This window comes from Cetorhinus maximus, chromosome 7 (assembly GCF_964194155.1).
Source record: "Cetorhinus maximus chromosome 7, sCetMax3.hap1.1, whole genome shotgun sequence".
Lineage (NCBI taxonomy): Eukaryota > Metazoa > Chordata > Chondrichthyes > Lamniformes > Cetorhinidae > Cetorhinus > Cetorhinus maximus.
The window spans coordinates 61154612-61171268 of NC_135885.1; the positions used below are offsets into that span (position 1 = coordinate 61154612).

At 42.5% G+C, this 16657-nt stretch overlaps 1 protein-coding gene across 2 annotated transcripts in view; it reads right to left on the bottom strand.

Moving 5' to 3' along the window:
• Positions 1–14769, bottom strand: part of mrps9 (mitochondrial ribosomal protein S9) — a 106079-nt gene extending 91310 nt beyond the window's left edge. For both annotated transcript variants that reach the window (XM_078545596.1, XM_078545595.1), the window contains exon 1: positions 14648–14769. In XM_078545596.1, the coding sequence (XP_078401722.1) occupies positions 14648–14743 (96 nt within the window). In that variant the 5' untranslated portion in view covers positions 14744–14769. The remainder of the gene's footprint in view (positions 1–14647) is intronic.
• Between the last annotated feature and the right edge of the window lie 1888 nt (positions 14770–16657).

Genomic DNA, 16657 nt, shown 5'->3' on the forward strand with positions numbered 1-16657 from the left:
GGCTCCAGAACCATCCACCACAGACGACTGAGTCAGCCCCGGACCATCCAACATGGAAGATCTTGAGCGTCCCAGAACCATCCACCACAGGTGACCCCTGAGTTGGCGCCTGGACCACGCAACATGGACAACCCTGAACCTGCCCCGGGTCATTCAACATGGATGATCCTGAGACATCCCCGGGACCATCCTCCATTAACAACCCTGAGCAGGCCTCTGGATCATCCACTACAGATGACCTTAAATCTGATGAAGAACTTCATCCTGTCAGACGTGCAAGGTGGCACACCAGGGCATTACAAAGCAAGGCAAGCAGATGATGGCACGCAGCACAATGTCACTTCAGGCTGTTGGTGTTAGAGGTTAGTGGCTGTCCTAGTGTTAGCATTTGACTGCAGTAAAGGTGACTCACCAAATTGTATAGATGGGACTGGCTACACCACTAGAACAACTAAGGGAATTATAAAAGGAACACTTGCCAAGAATCTGTTTGAATTTGTGTAGAACAACTCAGCCTTCATGAGGCTTCCAGAGATGTCACTGCAGGAGTAACTGCTTATCAAGCAGGTATCCACTGCAACAGTGCCTGCCACAACTGCAAGTCCTGTGACAACGTTGACCAGTGCTGACAAATTAAGTGCGTATGAATTGTATTTATGCTGTTATTGTAAACATTGATGTATAAGCTTCTGAGTGGTTTGGGTGCGATCCTGAATGAAAAAGAACATAAACCAAAGAATTTGAAACGCTTGGATGTCACAATGAATCTGAAATATGCATAATATTCCTTTATTCAATGTATGTATGAATTGTTTCTTTATTTTTGCCATATTGTAATCATTGATGAATATAAGCTATATCTGGATAGTTTGGATATAATACTGAATAAAACATAAGAGCACAGTAAACAGAATTAAGCAGACTATACATTTGTGAAACAAAATTTTATTTTCCGTTCATAAAAGTTGGCCATTTCATGAACTGGGCAAGTTTTCCAATGCCCATTTCATGAACTGGGTGACCAAACTGCCAGTTTCATGAACTGTGCAGGGAGGATGCTCATTTCAAGAAATGGGCAATTTGACTGGCCATTTCATGAAATTAGGTGTAACACATACACACCATATGGTTCACAACTGACCAACTCACATAGGCTCATGTTATTATGTAATATAACCAGGTAGTGAAGGGCCCAAGATGACACAGATTTCTAAAATATATGTATTTCAAATAGCATTTAAATCTTATACATTGTTTTTTAAAGTTTATATATTCCACATAGAAGAGGTTGCTTTTCTGTTAGGTATCCGACCATGGCTCAGTGATCACACTTGTGTGTCTGGGCCAGCAGGTTGTCGGTTCACACTGCAATCCAGAGACTTTGGTATATAATCTATGCTAATAATTCAGGGCAGTAGTGCTGCATTGTTGGGATGTGGTGTTTTGCGGATGAGACGTTAAATCAAAGTCCAGTTTAACATCTCACGTGGACAGAAAAGATTCCACGGAACTATTCAATGAATAATAGGGCAGTTCTCCTAGTGTTTTAACCAATATTTATCCCTCAAGCAACATCATCAAAACTGATGAACGGGTGATTAACCTTGTACTCCAATTTCCAGAAGGCATTTGTCAAGATGCCACAAAGGTCACTACACAAAATAAGAGCTCATGGTGTAGGGGGTAATATATTAGCATGGATAGAGGATTGGTTAGCTAATAGGAAAGAGAGTAGGCATAAATAGGTCATTTATGGGTTGGCAAGATGCAACGAGTTGAGTGCTGCAGGGATCAGTGCTAGGGTCTCAACTATTTACAATTTATATCAATAGCATGGATGGAGGGACTGAACGTATAGTTGCTAAATTTGATGAACAACGATAGGTAAGAAAGTAAATTGTGGAGAGGACATAAGGAGTCTGCAAAGGGATACAGATAGGTTAAGTAAGTGGGTAAAAATTTGACAGATGAAGTATAAGGTAGAAAAATGTGAACTTGTCCACTATGGCAGGAAGAATAGAAAAGCAGCACATTTAAATAGAGAGAGATTAAGAACTCTGTGGTACAAAGGGATCTAGATGTTCTGGTACATAAATCACAAAAAGTTAATATGCAGGAACAGCAAGAGATTAGGAAAGCAAATGGAATGTTGTTGTTTATTGCAAGGAGAATGGAAGATAAAACTAGGGATGTTTTGCTACAGTTGCACAGGACATTGGTGAGACCAGATCTAGAGTACTGACTGAGAGAGGTTTTGGTCCCCTTATTTAAGAAAGGACATAACTGCATTAGAAGCAGTTCAGAGAAGGTTCGCTCAACTGATTCATGTGATGAGGGGGTTATCTTATGAGGAAAGGCAGCGCCTGTATCCATTGGAATTTAGATGGATGAGAGGTGATGCTATTGAAACATAGAAAATCCTAAGGGGACTTGACAGTGTGGATGCTGAGAACATGTTTCCCATTGTGGGAAAGACCAGAAACTAGGGGACACAGTTTAAAAATAAGGGGTCACCCATTTAAGATGGAGATATGGGGAAATGTTTTCTTTCAGAGGTCCAGGAGTCTGTGGAATTGTCTTCCTCAGAGGAGTAGAGACAGTGTCATTAAATATTAAGGTGGAGGTAGATAGAGTCTTGACTAACAAGGGAGTCAAAAAGTATTAGGGGTAGGCAGCAAAGTGGTATTGATAGATCAACCATCATCTTATTGAATGGCAAAACAAGTCTATGGGGCCAAATAACCTACTACTACTTCGTATGTTCATATGACCTTGCTGTTACATTAGTTATTTTAGTTGTTGCGTTAAGTACTTCACTATGAACAGACATATTGTTTCTTACCAAGTCTGTTCTGCATGCAACTTCAGCTAGGAGTACTCGACATTAAGCTAAACATCCCCAAAACTTTAGCCTTTACTTAATTTATCCTTTCATGGCATGTGGGTATCAAAGGGATGGGCAATGCTGACCTTGCCAAATTGCCATTGAACTGAGTGGCTTTCTAGGCCATTTCAGGCCGAGTCAACCACATTGCTGTGGGTTAGAGTCACATACATGCCAGACCAGGTAAGGACCAGAAGGTTTCCTTCCCGTCAGGGCATTAGTGGAGCAGATGGAGTTTATGACTATTGATGATAGTTTCATGGTCAGCATTACGGAGACTGGCTTTCAATTCCAGATTTTGTTAATGGAATTTAAATTCCACCAGCTGCCATGGTGGGATTTGAACCAGTGCCTGGGCCTCTTTACTAGTCCAGAGACATTACTCTTACACCATCTCCCTCTACCTGAGCCATTTACAGCAATGGTAAGTGAAGAAGGAGAAATTCCAGTTATTTACTGAAAGAATGAAACCACAAGATTCCACCGTTTAAAACAGAAGAATTTTTACTATACAAAGAGTTAAACAAAGCAAATACTACCTGCTAAAACCCAGAATGAACATAAGTTAAACATGAATTAAGCAGCAAATTGCGGCCAATTATAAACTACAAATTACACTTTAAATGGCAGATACACCCAAGACAGATCTCACTAATTGGCTCGGCAGTCCACCCAGCAAATATGTCATAAATCTTAGTCACAAAGTCCTTCAAAACTCAGTCTTCCTCATGAAGAATTTCAGCTCTTCTAGGGTTTAACCTGATCCTCAGCTGACAGCAGCGCAAAACAAACCCCAAGTTCTATGAGTTCGATCTTCATCAAAGATGGCACACATCTGCAGAACCTGCTCAACTTGGTCTGGGTGGTGTAGGTCCAATAATGTTATGCTCAAGTAACAGAAACAGCTGCAGCAATTATATCTTTGCTTATTCTCAGCTTCTGGATCTGGCCTGTGTCTCCTTTAGCCTGCCTGTACTGCACCATTGGAATCATCATTATCTGGGCTTTGAGCTTTTAAATGCTTTCAACCAGGAATTATGGTTTCCAATCTGTTTCAGTCTTAGTTTCCTTAGAAACCATGAGGTTCAGTTTTGGTTCCTCTTTTCAATTAGGGTCCGTCTCAAACAGTACAACGTTGAAACTATGGATTCCATCACTCAAGAACCTCAATTCACGTTGCAAGTAATAGATAATTATTTTCTGTTTGTAATGTAGAAAGATGTCCCAAGACACTCCACAGAGGTGGTTGCTAAGCCAAAGAAGTAGATATTAGATGGGATAACCAAAGCCTAGTGAAAGTGATGGGCTTTGTGAAGAAATTCCAGTGTTCACCCAGACAGCTGGAAGTATAACTGCCAATGGTGAGGTAAAGGGAGGGAAAATGCACAGGAAATCAGTGTTAGTGGAGCATAAGGTATTTGTGGGGAGGAGATGGGATTTGAAGGCTAGAGGAGATCACAGAGATAGGAACAGAGTCATGAATGGATTTAAACACAAGGATTTACCACTTCATATGCAGCGCCTGTGGCAGAACCTGATGGGACGCAATGTAGTTCAGCAAGGATAGGGTTTATGGGTGAGTGGGACTTGGTACAGGGCAAAATAAGGAAAGTAGTGTCCTGGATCAGCTGAGGTTTACAGAGGATGGAGAATAGGAGACCAGCCAGAAGAATATTGATGATGAAAAAAGCAGTGATTCAGCTGCAGATGACTGAGGCTGGAGGGGGGTGGGGTGCGGTTTGATCAAAGTAGATGGTCTTTGTCATGGAGAATGTAGGGTTGGAAGCTCAGCTTGTGATTAAATAGGTCACCACTAGTTTAGCCTGAAAATGGAGTGCAATTGGTGGCATGGATATGAAGATTACATGGATTTTCGCTTTTCTCTTCACAATGTTAACAGGAAGAAACTGCAGTTTACCCAAGACTTGGTTTCAGACAGGTAACCTTACAAAAGTAATCAAGAGTTAAAATTAGGTATCATTGGTGCAAATATGGAGCTTAACTACATGGCCGCAGATGATGCTGCTACAGGGTAGCATGTGGATGAGGGAGGCAAATGTATAGAATTTGGTCATCAGTTTAAAATAAAGCAAGCAAGAGTATGAAAGCTTTAGAGAAGGTGCAGAAAAGACTTACAACAATGGTTCCAGGGATGAGGAATTTCAGTTATGTGGATAGAGGGGACTGGCCTTCTTAGAGAAGATTAAGTGGAGATTTTATGGAGATGTTCAAAATCATGAGGGGTCTGGATAGATTAGATAGGGAGAAACCATTCCCGTTGTTGGAAAGGCCAAGAACCAGAGGATACCAATTTCAGATAATTCACAAAATTAGTAACTGTAACATGAGGAAAAACGTTTTTTTTTTAAACCTAGTGACTGGTTAGGATCCGGAATGCACTGCCTCAGAGTGCTGTGGAGGCAGATTCAAACCGAGGCTTTCGAAGAGAATTGGATAATGACCTGGAGGAGTGAAAAATTGCAGGGCTACAGGCAAAAAGGGGACGGGGTAGGGGGCGTGGTAGCATTACTAAGAGAGGTGTTCTTGCAGAGAGCCAGTACAGACCTGACAGGCCCTCCTACTTTCCGAAGCCATTCTGCAATTCTACGAACCGAAGAAAATGAAATAAACCTATGATTTATGATCAGCTTTAACTTGTTGTTGCTTGCAACGTAATAGAAAGCAAGATTTTAGTATTTTCAGAATGAGTCAGTCTACTGTACGATCTGACAGAGTCCACATGGTTTTATGAAAGTGAAATTATGTTTGGCAAATTTATTAGAGGTTTTTGAGAATGTAACTAGTAGGGTAGACAAGGTGGGTCCAGCAGTTGTTGTATACTTGGATTTCCAAAAGGCATTTGATAAGATGCCACATGAAAAGCTAATATGCAAGATAAGGGCACAGATTTGGGCATAATATATTAACATGGGTAGAGGATTGGTTAGCAGATAGGAAGCAGAGAGTAGGAATAAACAGGGCATTTTCAAGTTGACAGGCCTTGACTAATGGAATGCCACAACAATCAGTGCCAGGGCCTCAGCTATTTACAATCTACATTAATGACTAAGACAAAGAGAGAGCAAGTTTTCTGACTATACCAAGCTAATTGGGAATGTAAGCTGTGATGAGAACATAAAGAGGCTGCAAAGAGGTGTGGGCAGGTTAAGTGAATGGGCGAGAAGATGGCAGATGGAGTATAATGTGGGGAAGCATGAGGTTATTCACTTTGGTAATATTCTTCAGTTATGAAGAAGAGTCATAGGGGACACGAAACATTAACTATTTCTCTCTCCACAGGTGCTGCCAGGCCAGCTGAGTTTTTCCAGCACCGTGTTTTTATTTCAGGTCTCCAGCATCCGTAGTATTTTGCTTTTACTTTGGCAAGACCACACCTGGAGTACTGTGCATAGTTTTGGTTTCCAAATTTAAAAAGGATATATACTTGCATTGGAGATGGAACAGTGAAAGCTCATGAGATTGGGATGAGAGGGCTGTGCTATGGTGAGATGCTAAGTAAATTGGGCCTATATTCTCTGGGGTTTGGAGAATGAGCAATAATCTAATTGAAACATACATGAGTCTGAAGGAGCTTGACAGGGCAGACACTGAAAAGTAATTTTCCCTGGCTGTGGAATCTAGAACACAGGAACAGTCTCAGGGTAAGGGGTTGATCGTTTAGGACCAAGATGAGGAGAAATTACTTCATGCAAACGGTTGTGAATCTTTGGAATTCTCTACCCACAGGGTTGTGGATGCTCCATCGTTGAATATATTTGAGCCAGAGATAGATAGATTTTTTGGTCCTCAGGGAATCGAGAGATGAGGAGTGGGCAGGAAAGTGGAGATGAGGCAGAAGATCAGCCATGATCATACTGAATGGTGCAGCAAGCTTAAAAAGCCACATGATCTATCCCTGCTCCTGTTTATGTTCTTATTTATAATCACTAACTTCCGATGCTCAAAAATAGAAATTTCCATCACATATACACATTTAAAAAGTTTTAAATCATGCAAGGAGTACACAACTGTCAGTTGGCAGAGCAGGCCGGTCCCTTCTTTTGCAGTCAGCAAGTCATGATTCAAGCCTAGGACTTGAGTCCATAATCTGGGGTGACAATCCTTTGCATGTGAGGGAAGCCTACACAATCACAGATGTCTGTCTGAATAGATCATAATCAATATCTCATCTGTCTGCTCCTGTGGAGCTTAACGATCCTTCATGTAATAAAGAGGAGTTCTGGATTCTTCAGAAAATAAAACCAATGAAATGTCCATTCATCTCACTGCTATTTGTCTGATCTTGCTGTGCAGAAAAAAAGCTGTTACATTTATCCAAAGCATAGGGACTGCACAATGTAATTTTTTCAGATATTTACCCACTTTTCTAAGAAAAGCCCTGGATTATATTCCAACCATTGTGTCTGGTATGGCATTCCTAACCTCTCAGTTTGCTCTTTTGGCAATGACTTTAAACTAACGCAATTTAATTTTTAATTTCTTCTCCTCAGTTTCTGTCCCCTCCAGGTCAAATCTGCCATCTCCTCAAAAATCATCCTTGATCCTTTTGTCCTTGAAAAACTACCGTGCCATCCAACTCCCTTTCTTTCAAGAAGTCCTTGAATGTGCTTTCACCTTCCAAATATGTGTCAATCTTTCTGGCAACTCCATGATTGAACCCCATCAATTGTGTTTCCACTCTGGCCCCAGAACTGAAACTGCCTTTATCGAAGTCACAATTAACACCCTGTGTGCCTGTGACAGTGGTAAACTACATTCCTGAACCCACCTTCAGCCTCTGCACTGACACATTCTTCCTCCAATGTCTCTTCTGTCATTCAGCTGGGTGGGGCTGCCCTTGCTTGGTTTCATTTCTATTTGTCTAGTGGTAGCCAAAGAATCACCTGCAAATCCTTCTTCTGTGCCCATACTCTCTCTTGGATAGATACCAGAAGTATCTATCCTTGCTCCTTTCCATCTTCTAATCAAATGCTGCCTCAGTAACATCATTCGATAACATAATGTCACAATCCATATTTACGCTGATGACAGCCTGCTCGACCTCACCCAACCTCTTTCAACCCGGCATAGCATCCGATTTGTTCTGTTGCTTGTCTGACACACAGAGCTGGAAAATCAGAAATTTCCTTCAAATTAAATATCAGTCAGGACAAAGCCAATGTCTTCGGTCCCTACTATAAACTGAGCAAGCCACCAAACGCAAACCGTTTACTGGTCGCTATTTGAGATTGAACAAGATTGTTCACAGCCTCAATGTACTATTTGACCTTGAGCTTCCAATCCCATATCCGCTGCATTATCAAGACCACCCATTTACACTTCTGTAACATTACCCATATCCACCTTTCTCAATACATCTGCTGCTGAAACCCTGATCCACGCCTTTGTTACCTTCAGATTTGCTCATTCCAATTCTCCCCTGGTTGTCAACCCACCCCCTCCTAATCTTGCATCGTCGATAAAATTGAGATCATCCAAAACTCTGCTGCTGCCCATATTCATACTCACAAGCCATTCCCTCATCACCCGTGCACTCCTACATCAGGCTTACAATCCGGCAACATCTCTACCTCATCCTTGTTTTCAAATCCCTTCATGGCCTCACCCTACCCTTTATGTCTGTAGCCTCCTTGAAGCCTACAACATCGAGATCTTAGTACATCTCCATTTCTGGCCTCTTGCGCATCTCCAATTTTCATTGCTTCACCATTGCCTCTCCTCTACTCTCTTTAAACACCGTGTTGTTGACCAAGCTTTAGGTCACCTATCCTAATACCTCATGTGACTGTGTATCAAATTTTGTCTGGCATAGTACAACATCCCAGGATCATAATCATCAAGTTTAAAAAAAACATTCACGGGATATGAGGCTTTCTGGCAAGACCAGCATTCACTAATTGCCATAGAGAACTTTGCGTTGAGTCCCCTCTAACCACTGCAATCACATCGGGTAGGTACATCCATAGTGCTGTTAGGCAAGGATTTCAAGAATTAAAAGACACAATGAAAAAACAGCAATATACTTGCAAGTCAGGATGATGTGCGACTTGGAGGGGGAGTTTCCAGATGGCGGTGTTCATATGCATCTGCTGTCCTTGATCTTCTAGGTGGTAGAAGCCATGGGTTTGGAAGGTGCTGTCAAAAGGAGCTTTGGCAAGTTGCCACTGTGCATTTTGTAAATGGTACACACTACAGCCGTGTGCCAGTGGAGGGAGTAAATATTTAAAGTGACGAATGAAGCCGATCAAGCAGGCTGACGTGTCCTGGGTATTGTTAAGCTTCTTGATTATTGGTGCTACACTCATCCATCTAAGTGGAGAGTATTGCACCACACTCCTGACTTGCGCCTTGTAGATGTTAGACAGCTTTTGGGTGACAGGAGGGGAGTTACTCACCACAAAATTTGTATATTCTGACTCACTTTTGTAGCCACAGTATTCATGTGGCTGGTTCAGTAAAATTTCCAATCAACACCGCTGTTGTCGTCTGCTGTCCATGATTCGAGGATGATATCTACTCAGGGTTGAGGGTTTCTGCTATGGGTCTTCTCGTGACTGATCAGGGTGATTCTTCACCCACAGACCTCTGGGCACACGGGAAGGTTGTCGAGAGAGTGGGATCCGGAGGCAGGATTTGCTTCCTTTTCTTTCCTTCTCTGCCGTTGCTCTGCCTCAACACATTGTGACTCAAAGCGTGATGCAGCTTGAAAGACAAGTTGTTGCCATTTTAAACAATTGGTAGCAAGTTCTGCCCATTCATTAATGTCAATGCTGCGCTTCAAGGAGAGCTTCAGAAAGCTTTGCAGTGTTTCCTTTGTCCTTCCCTGGAATGTTGGCCACCTGAGAGTTGAGAAAACAAGAGCTGTCGGGAGAAAAACACTTTTTGGCCATCCAGTCACAAAGTTGATTTTGCACGAATGCTTGTGGAGCTGGCTTCAAGAAGGACACTAGCATTTGTTTGACAATCCTCCCATTGAATCCAGATGATGTGGCAGAGGCATTGCTGATGGAATTTCTTGAGCAATCTTGTGTTGCCAATATACGGTCCAGGTCTCACTGAAGTACAAGTGTGTGGTGGCAACAATTGCTCTTTACACTAGGACTTTTGCTGATTTACAAAGGTCTTCACCATCAAACACTCGCTACCACAGTTTGTAGAAGGCTGAGCTGGCACACCTGATCCGGCATTGGATCTCCTCTTCAAATGGTGACCTTTGAGTGGCGGCAGTCAAGTTATGGGAAGTGCGCAACGCATTCCCGAGTCTCTCCTTCAACATTTAGGGGAGTTACAATATTTGGCTGACCAAGTGGGGGGGGTTGCTGAATGTTGCCAAAAGAAAATTCATAAGGACAGGCTAAGTTTCTTGTATGTAGAATTGGAAGAGATCAAAAAAGTGGCTTGCAAATCTGGTGCAGAGTAAGTAACAACACTGCAGTCATCCATAAACTATAGATCATGTCTGTCTATTGCAATCAGTTTAATTGTGGCATGGAGGTGACAGAGATTAAAAAGTTTTCCATTTAAGTGGTATTTAATACTGACACTAGAGAGCTGATAGGAGGTGAACAGCCATTGTCAGGTAGATTTTATACAGTATGGGGGACTATCACACAGCCTTACTTGACCCCAGTCCGGATTTTGAAGGTGGTTGTTTCAGATCGCCCACTCAAGATAGCTGCAATCATATCACAAAGAAATTGCAGGATTGTGAAGAAGTTTCTTGGGCACCCAAATCTTTGGAGCACAATCTATAGAGCCTCGTGACTTAAGAGTCAAATGTTTTGTTCAGGTCGATCAATGCAATGCAGAGTTCCTAGTGTTGTCATCAACGTTTTTCTTGAATTTGTCTGGCAAAGACCATGACAGAGGGTCCTCTTGAAGGTCTAAAACCACACTGTCTCTGGGAGGATTTTCTCAGCCACAGGAAGTAGCTGATTCAGGAGAAGGAGTGTCAGGATTTTCCCTGCTATGGGCAAGAGGAAACTACCTCGATAAGCTTCACAGCGTGATTTATCTCCCTAGGTGGTCACATATTTCAGCATCATTTTCACTGAACCAGTCCTGGTGACAATGATGCTTGTACTCAATGGTCTAGCAAAGAAGCTGAGTACAGCTGACTTTATTTGATCCCACAGTTCTGGAATTGAATGTGTGAAGATTTTCCAGAATGGCCATGAGTTGCACTTGGAATTCTCTCTTCAATCAGGCTGCTTTAGAACTGAGACATTGATCATTTTCCTCTTAGGCTTTTGGGCCTTGCAATATCTTGTAGCTGGGTGAATGTTCAACACCTATCGAAGAAGTCGGTGATATGTCCAGCAGGCATTAATCCCCCTCATGGATCGAATGATACAGATATCACTTAGAACGTTGACCCAGTGACATGATCCAAGAGGTGCCAATGCTTTGATCTAGGATGCCTCCAAGTGATTTTGTATTTGTCCTTCTGGCAGAAGAGGATGTTTGTTATAATCAGGCCATGCTGAGCATGCTTTGTAAGGACGCCATTTGCATTGGCTTTACCCACCCCCTTTTTCCCCATTAGTGCACTCCAGATATTGAAGTCACGGCCAACTGGCATTAAAGTCTCCAGAAGCATGCATGATCTTTTCTTTTGGGAAGGCAGCAAGGACTTCAAGGTCAGGATTGAACTTTTCCTTAACATCTTCATCAGAGCCAAGGGTTGGAGCTTAGGCACTGACAACAGTGACATATTGGTTACGGCTGAGCTATAGGTAAAGTGTCATGATTCTTTCATTTATACAATTGGGGAATACAGGGAGTGCATCCAAAATCCAATTCTGGATAGCAAAATCAACTCCGTGGACGAGGGTCGCTGTCAAGTCTTTCCTTTCCGCTAGGTGTATCCCCCTGTTTGTTCCTTCAGCTGCCCTTCGCCAGGATGGTACATCTCAGAGTGTGATGTAAATTTGAAGTCTTGAAAGCTCAATTGATAGGATTGCAGTTTTTCTTTGCAGATGTTCACTTGAGATTATCCATGAGTGTTTTAACATTCCAAGCTGCAAAAATTCAAAATTTTCTTTCTTTGACCACAAAGATGTTGACCTGACAGGGGGTAGTTCCCCGGCCAGGGGGCAGGGGGACAGCCTACTTTTAGGGCAACTACATCCCTCCCCATTTGGGTTGAGCAGAGTGTATCCTGAAGAGGACTGCTTAGTCACAGATACTGAAGGCGTCCAGTGACCTTCACGCATCCATTGCCTGTGTATATTCTTGATGAGGGACTCCTAGGTCCACAGCCCTGTCCCTGACACCAATTCTCCATTGCCACACGACTTCGCAAATAGACCTGGTAGAAATCTGTACATAACTTTGTTTAACGTGGGGATCTTGGGGTACCATAATTGTCCACAAGGTTGCTGGTTAGATTATGGTGACATGTCATATCACAATGACCTTGTCCCTGCTGCCTTTTCCCATTTTCACAGCCAGTGAGACACACAGTCTCAGCGACCAGAAAGTACTCAACTGCAGACAATAGTAATGCCAAACGAAAGGACATGGTTCGATCCTCTGTTGTTGGAGATAGTCATTGCCTGGCACTTTTGTGGCACATATTACTTGCCACTTATCAACCCAAGCCTGAATGTTGTGCAGGTCTTACTGCATACGGACCATTTTGTTACAAGCAGTTGCAAATGCTGCTGAACACTTGCAATCACTTCTGATCTTATGGTGGAGAGAAGCTTGTTGATGAAGGGCTGAAGGAGGTTGAGCCTAAGACACTACCTGAGCAACTTCTACAGTGAAGTCCAGGGGCTGAGATGATTGGCCTCCAACAATCTTCCTTTGTGCTTGATGTGACTCCAATCATTGGAGCATTTTTCCCAATTCCCACTAGCTTCAAATTTTACTAGGACTTCTTGATGTGACACTCGATCAAATGCCGCCTTGATATCAAGTGCAGTCACACAATCTTCACTTCTAGAACTCAGCTCTTTTGCCCACACTTGAACTGGAGCTGAGGCCCCCTGGCAAGGCCCAAACCAATGATGTCTGGAGCTGAGGCCCCCTGGCAAGGCCCAAACCAAGCATCAGTGAGCAGGTTGTTGGTAAAGAAATGCCACTTGATAGCACTGTCAATGACAAATTCCATCACTTTGCTGAAGATTGAGAGGAGGCTGATGGGACAGTAATTGGCCAGATTGGTTTTGTCCTGTTTTTTGTGAACAGAATGTACCTGGCAATTTTCCACATTGCTGGATAGATGCCATTGTTGCAGCTGTACTGGAATAGCTTGGTTAGGGGTTCAGCTAGTTCTGGTGGCCAAGATGTCAAGGGCAGTCAACACTACCCTCACAATTACCAATTATTTACCTGCACTTTTAGCTGGCAAATATGCAGATCCATACAAATTTTAAAGTGGCTATTCATCTTGTAATTTTCAGAAAAAATTTACTTGATCTCCTCCTTTTAAGATTCTTATTTGTTTTATTTTCTTGCTGCCTATATTATATATTCATACATCCATTATTTTGAACTCCTGAATTCTATTCAGAGCTCACTTAAAGGACCTTTATGTCCTTACAGAAATTCCTAATATATACCTCAGTCTGAGCAGTACAGAACCTATGTCCTTCCAATTACTACCAATTAACAAACCTGATTTCACTGTCTCAAACCAGTGTAGTTTTGGACAAACAACCAAAAGGTGCCGAGTTCAAACCAAACTGTGCCAAGTTGGGATTCTGAATCTGAACTCAATAAAGCTGGTCAACTGTACGCTGACGCCACATAAGATAAATGACGGATTCTCATTAAAATCCTAAATGGTCCACTAACACCCTTCAGGAAAACACTGCCCATTTTCTACAGAGTCTGGCCTACATGTGATTCCAGTCCCACTACTTCGAAGGGCTTTAACAACAACTAAGGATGGACAATAAATATTGCCTCGCCAAGGTCACCCACAGCTTTTGAACACATTATAGGAGAATGGAAGACACTAATAACAAGGATATTGTACACATATTGTGAGAGGAAAGGGGAATCAGAGATAGATTTTAGAGATAGACCAAGATTTCATTGTACAGATGGCAGATCGCCCTGTTTGCAGATATCGCCAAGGTTATAGTATACAAAGAAGACAAAATAGATTCTTGGGGAACACAAGGTGACAGTGCAGAGATTGCACTGGCTGGTTTAGCACAGAAAGGAGTGGCAGAACCCAAATTAATAACACCTTTTGCTATTTTAGGGCATTCTAAACTGCTTCACAAACAATGAAGTACTTCTTTTTTTAAAAATGTGCAAAGTGGGGAAATAAATTTGCATATAACATGACCCCACAATCAGCAATTGAATGACTATTAAATTAGTTTAGTGATCTTGATCAGGACACCAGAAAAATTTCCCTGGCATTCCTTTAACATAGCGGGTGGGATTTTAAAAAAAAAGGGCAAGTGGGGCCTTGATTTAACATCTCGTCCTGAAAGGCCGCACCTTCGACAGTGCAGCATTCCCTCAGTGCTTGTGCTCAAATCTCTGGATTGAGGCATGGGCCCTGCGAACTTCCAACTCAGAGGTGAAAGAACTACAACGGAGCCAGGGTTGTGAAAGTGTTGGAGGTTACTGGAGCTGGTGAATAACCAGGTAGGAATGAGGTGAAGAAGCGGCACCCGAGACTCCAAAACTCGATTTTGAAACGTTTCACTCCCGCGAGAACCAACAGCGTCTGATTCCGAGTTAGGGCCAAAACAAACACTAAAACCCGACACTCACTGAAGACATCCTGACATAAGTAGGAATATTCCTCGCCGCCGCAGACCCGCAACATCTCCGCAGAAACCCAACGAAAATCCCGCTGCACGCCGCCATTTCTGCAGCCAGTAGAAAACGTCAGTGCGCATGCGGAACAGGTAACCTTTCACCCGTCAAATTGTTTTTTAAAAAAAATTGTAGTATACTAAGACGATAAAAAAGAATCAAACTTGACCGTATATCCTGTGGTTAATGTGTTTTTTTAAGAAAATGAGCCGTTGTTACTTGACTTTATCCAAAAGAATGCGAACATGCGCAATGAATAACAAACAGTCTTGGCAACGAGTGGCGTTTCTGGGACTGATGCGCATGCGCATTACGCTTTCTAGGGGCAAGTGATGAACTGCGCATGCGCGTCTGGCCAGCTCTGCAAACCAATAGTGGGATAAAAACAAAAAACTACTGCGGATGCTGGAAATCCAAAACAAAAACAGAATTACCTGGAAAAACTCAGCAGGTCTGGCAGCATCGGCGGAGAAGAAAAGAGTTGACGTTTCGAGTCCTCACGACCCCTCAACAGAACTGAGTATAGTTAGGAGAGGGGTGAAATATAAGCTGGTTTAAGGTGGGGGCGGGGGGGGGGGTGCGGGGGGTGGGGAGAGAAGTTGAGGGTGGGGTGGTTGTAGGGACAAGCAAGCAGTGATAGGAGCAGATAATCAAAAGATGTCACAGACAAAAGGATCAAAGAGGTGTTGAAGGTGATGATATTATCTAAGAAAATGTGCTAATTAAGAATGGATGGCAGGACACTCAAGGTACAGCTCTAGTGGGGGTGGGTTGGAAAGACTGACAAGGTATTAGTTGTAGATTTAAAAATAATGGAAATAGGTGGGAAAAGAAAAATCTATATAAATTATTGAAAAAAACAAAAGGGAGGGGGAAGAAAAGGCATGATGGTGATAGCACTGACAGCGCACTTTGTAACATCATTTATGGTGCTGTATTTATTTTCAATAGTGCCAAAATTTGGCAAACCAAGAGTGAGAATCCATTTTCATCCTACGTGAAGAGGTTAAGGCTGCCACTGTTGTTACACCTGAGGAACATAGGAACAGACTGAAAGCAAAATTCTTCAGATGCTGAAAAGCTAAAATAAAAACAAAAAATGCTGGACATACTGATCAGTCAGGAAGCAGCTGTGGTGCAAAATAGGTCAATGAGCTTTCTTCAGAACTCTATAGGAATAGTTCATCCAGCACCACAAGCCTGCTTCGCCCCAGGGCTCATCTGTACCCCAGTATTATTTTCCAGACAAGTTTCTCATGAGAAACAGTGAACTTTATTTACGGGGCTTCAGCAGCAGTTACATGCTTCCACCAAGAACCACAACTAGACACAAACTTCACCCCTAAGGTTCGCTGCACTTCAGGCTGATTCGTTCACACTGTCACATGATTCTACACAATACAATAAGTCTTAAAGCTACAGTCACTACATTCCTTAAAGCTACAGTTAATACATTCCTCCCCCTTTAAATTTTTTTCACAAGACATTACAAATATACACACAGGTTATGAAATTATAAGTTCGGTCTCTCAGGTGCTTTCTTAATCCAGGTGATACTTCGTAGCTCCACAACTTTAGAATCTCTTACTGAATCTTCATTTTCTGGAACTGCAGCGACATCAGATACCTCCTTAGGCACAGGCAATTCAGTGTTATCCACTCCAATAGAGACATCTGCTATGTCTATCCATGGCTGATCAATCACAACAGGGACCACAGGCTCTATAATGGTTACAGGTCGAACATTAGTTTGTTAGGGTATCTCCGTTCTTCTAAAATGATCCAAGTGTTTTTGGGTGACCTGGCCCTTCACTTCTACCTGATACGACAATGGTCCGGTCACAGAAACTATTACCAGGTAACCAACTCGATCTACCACCAAAGTTTCGTACAAATACTGTTTCACCGACAGTAAATTCTCGCTCTCGACTATGCAAAACATGAGTCACTTTTTGATTCCCTTGA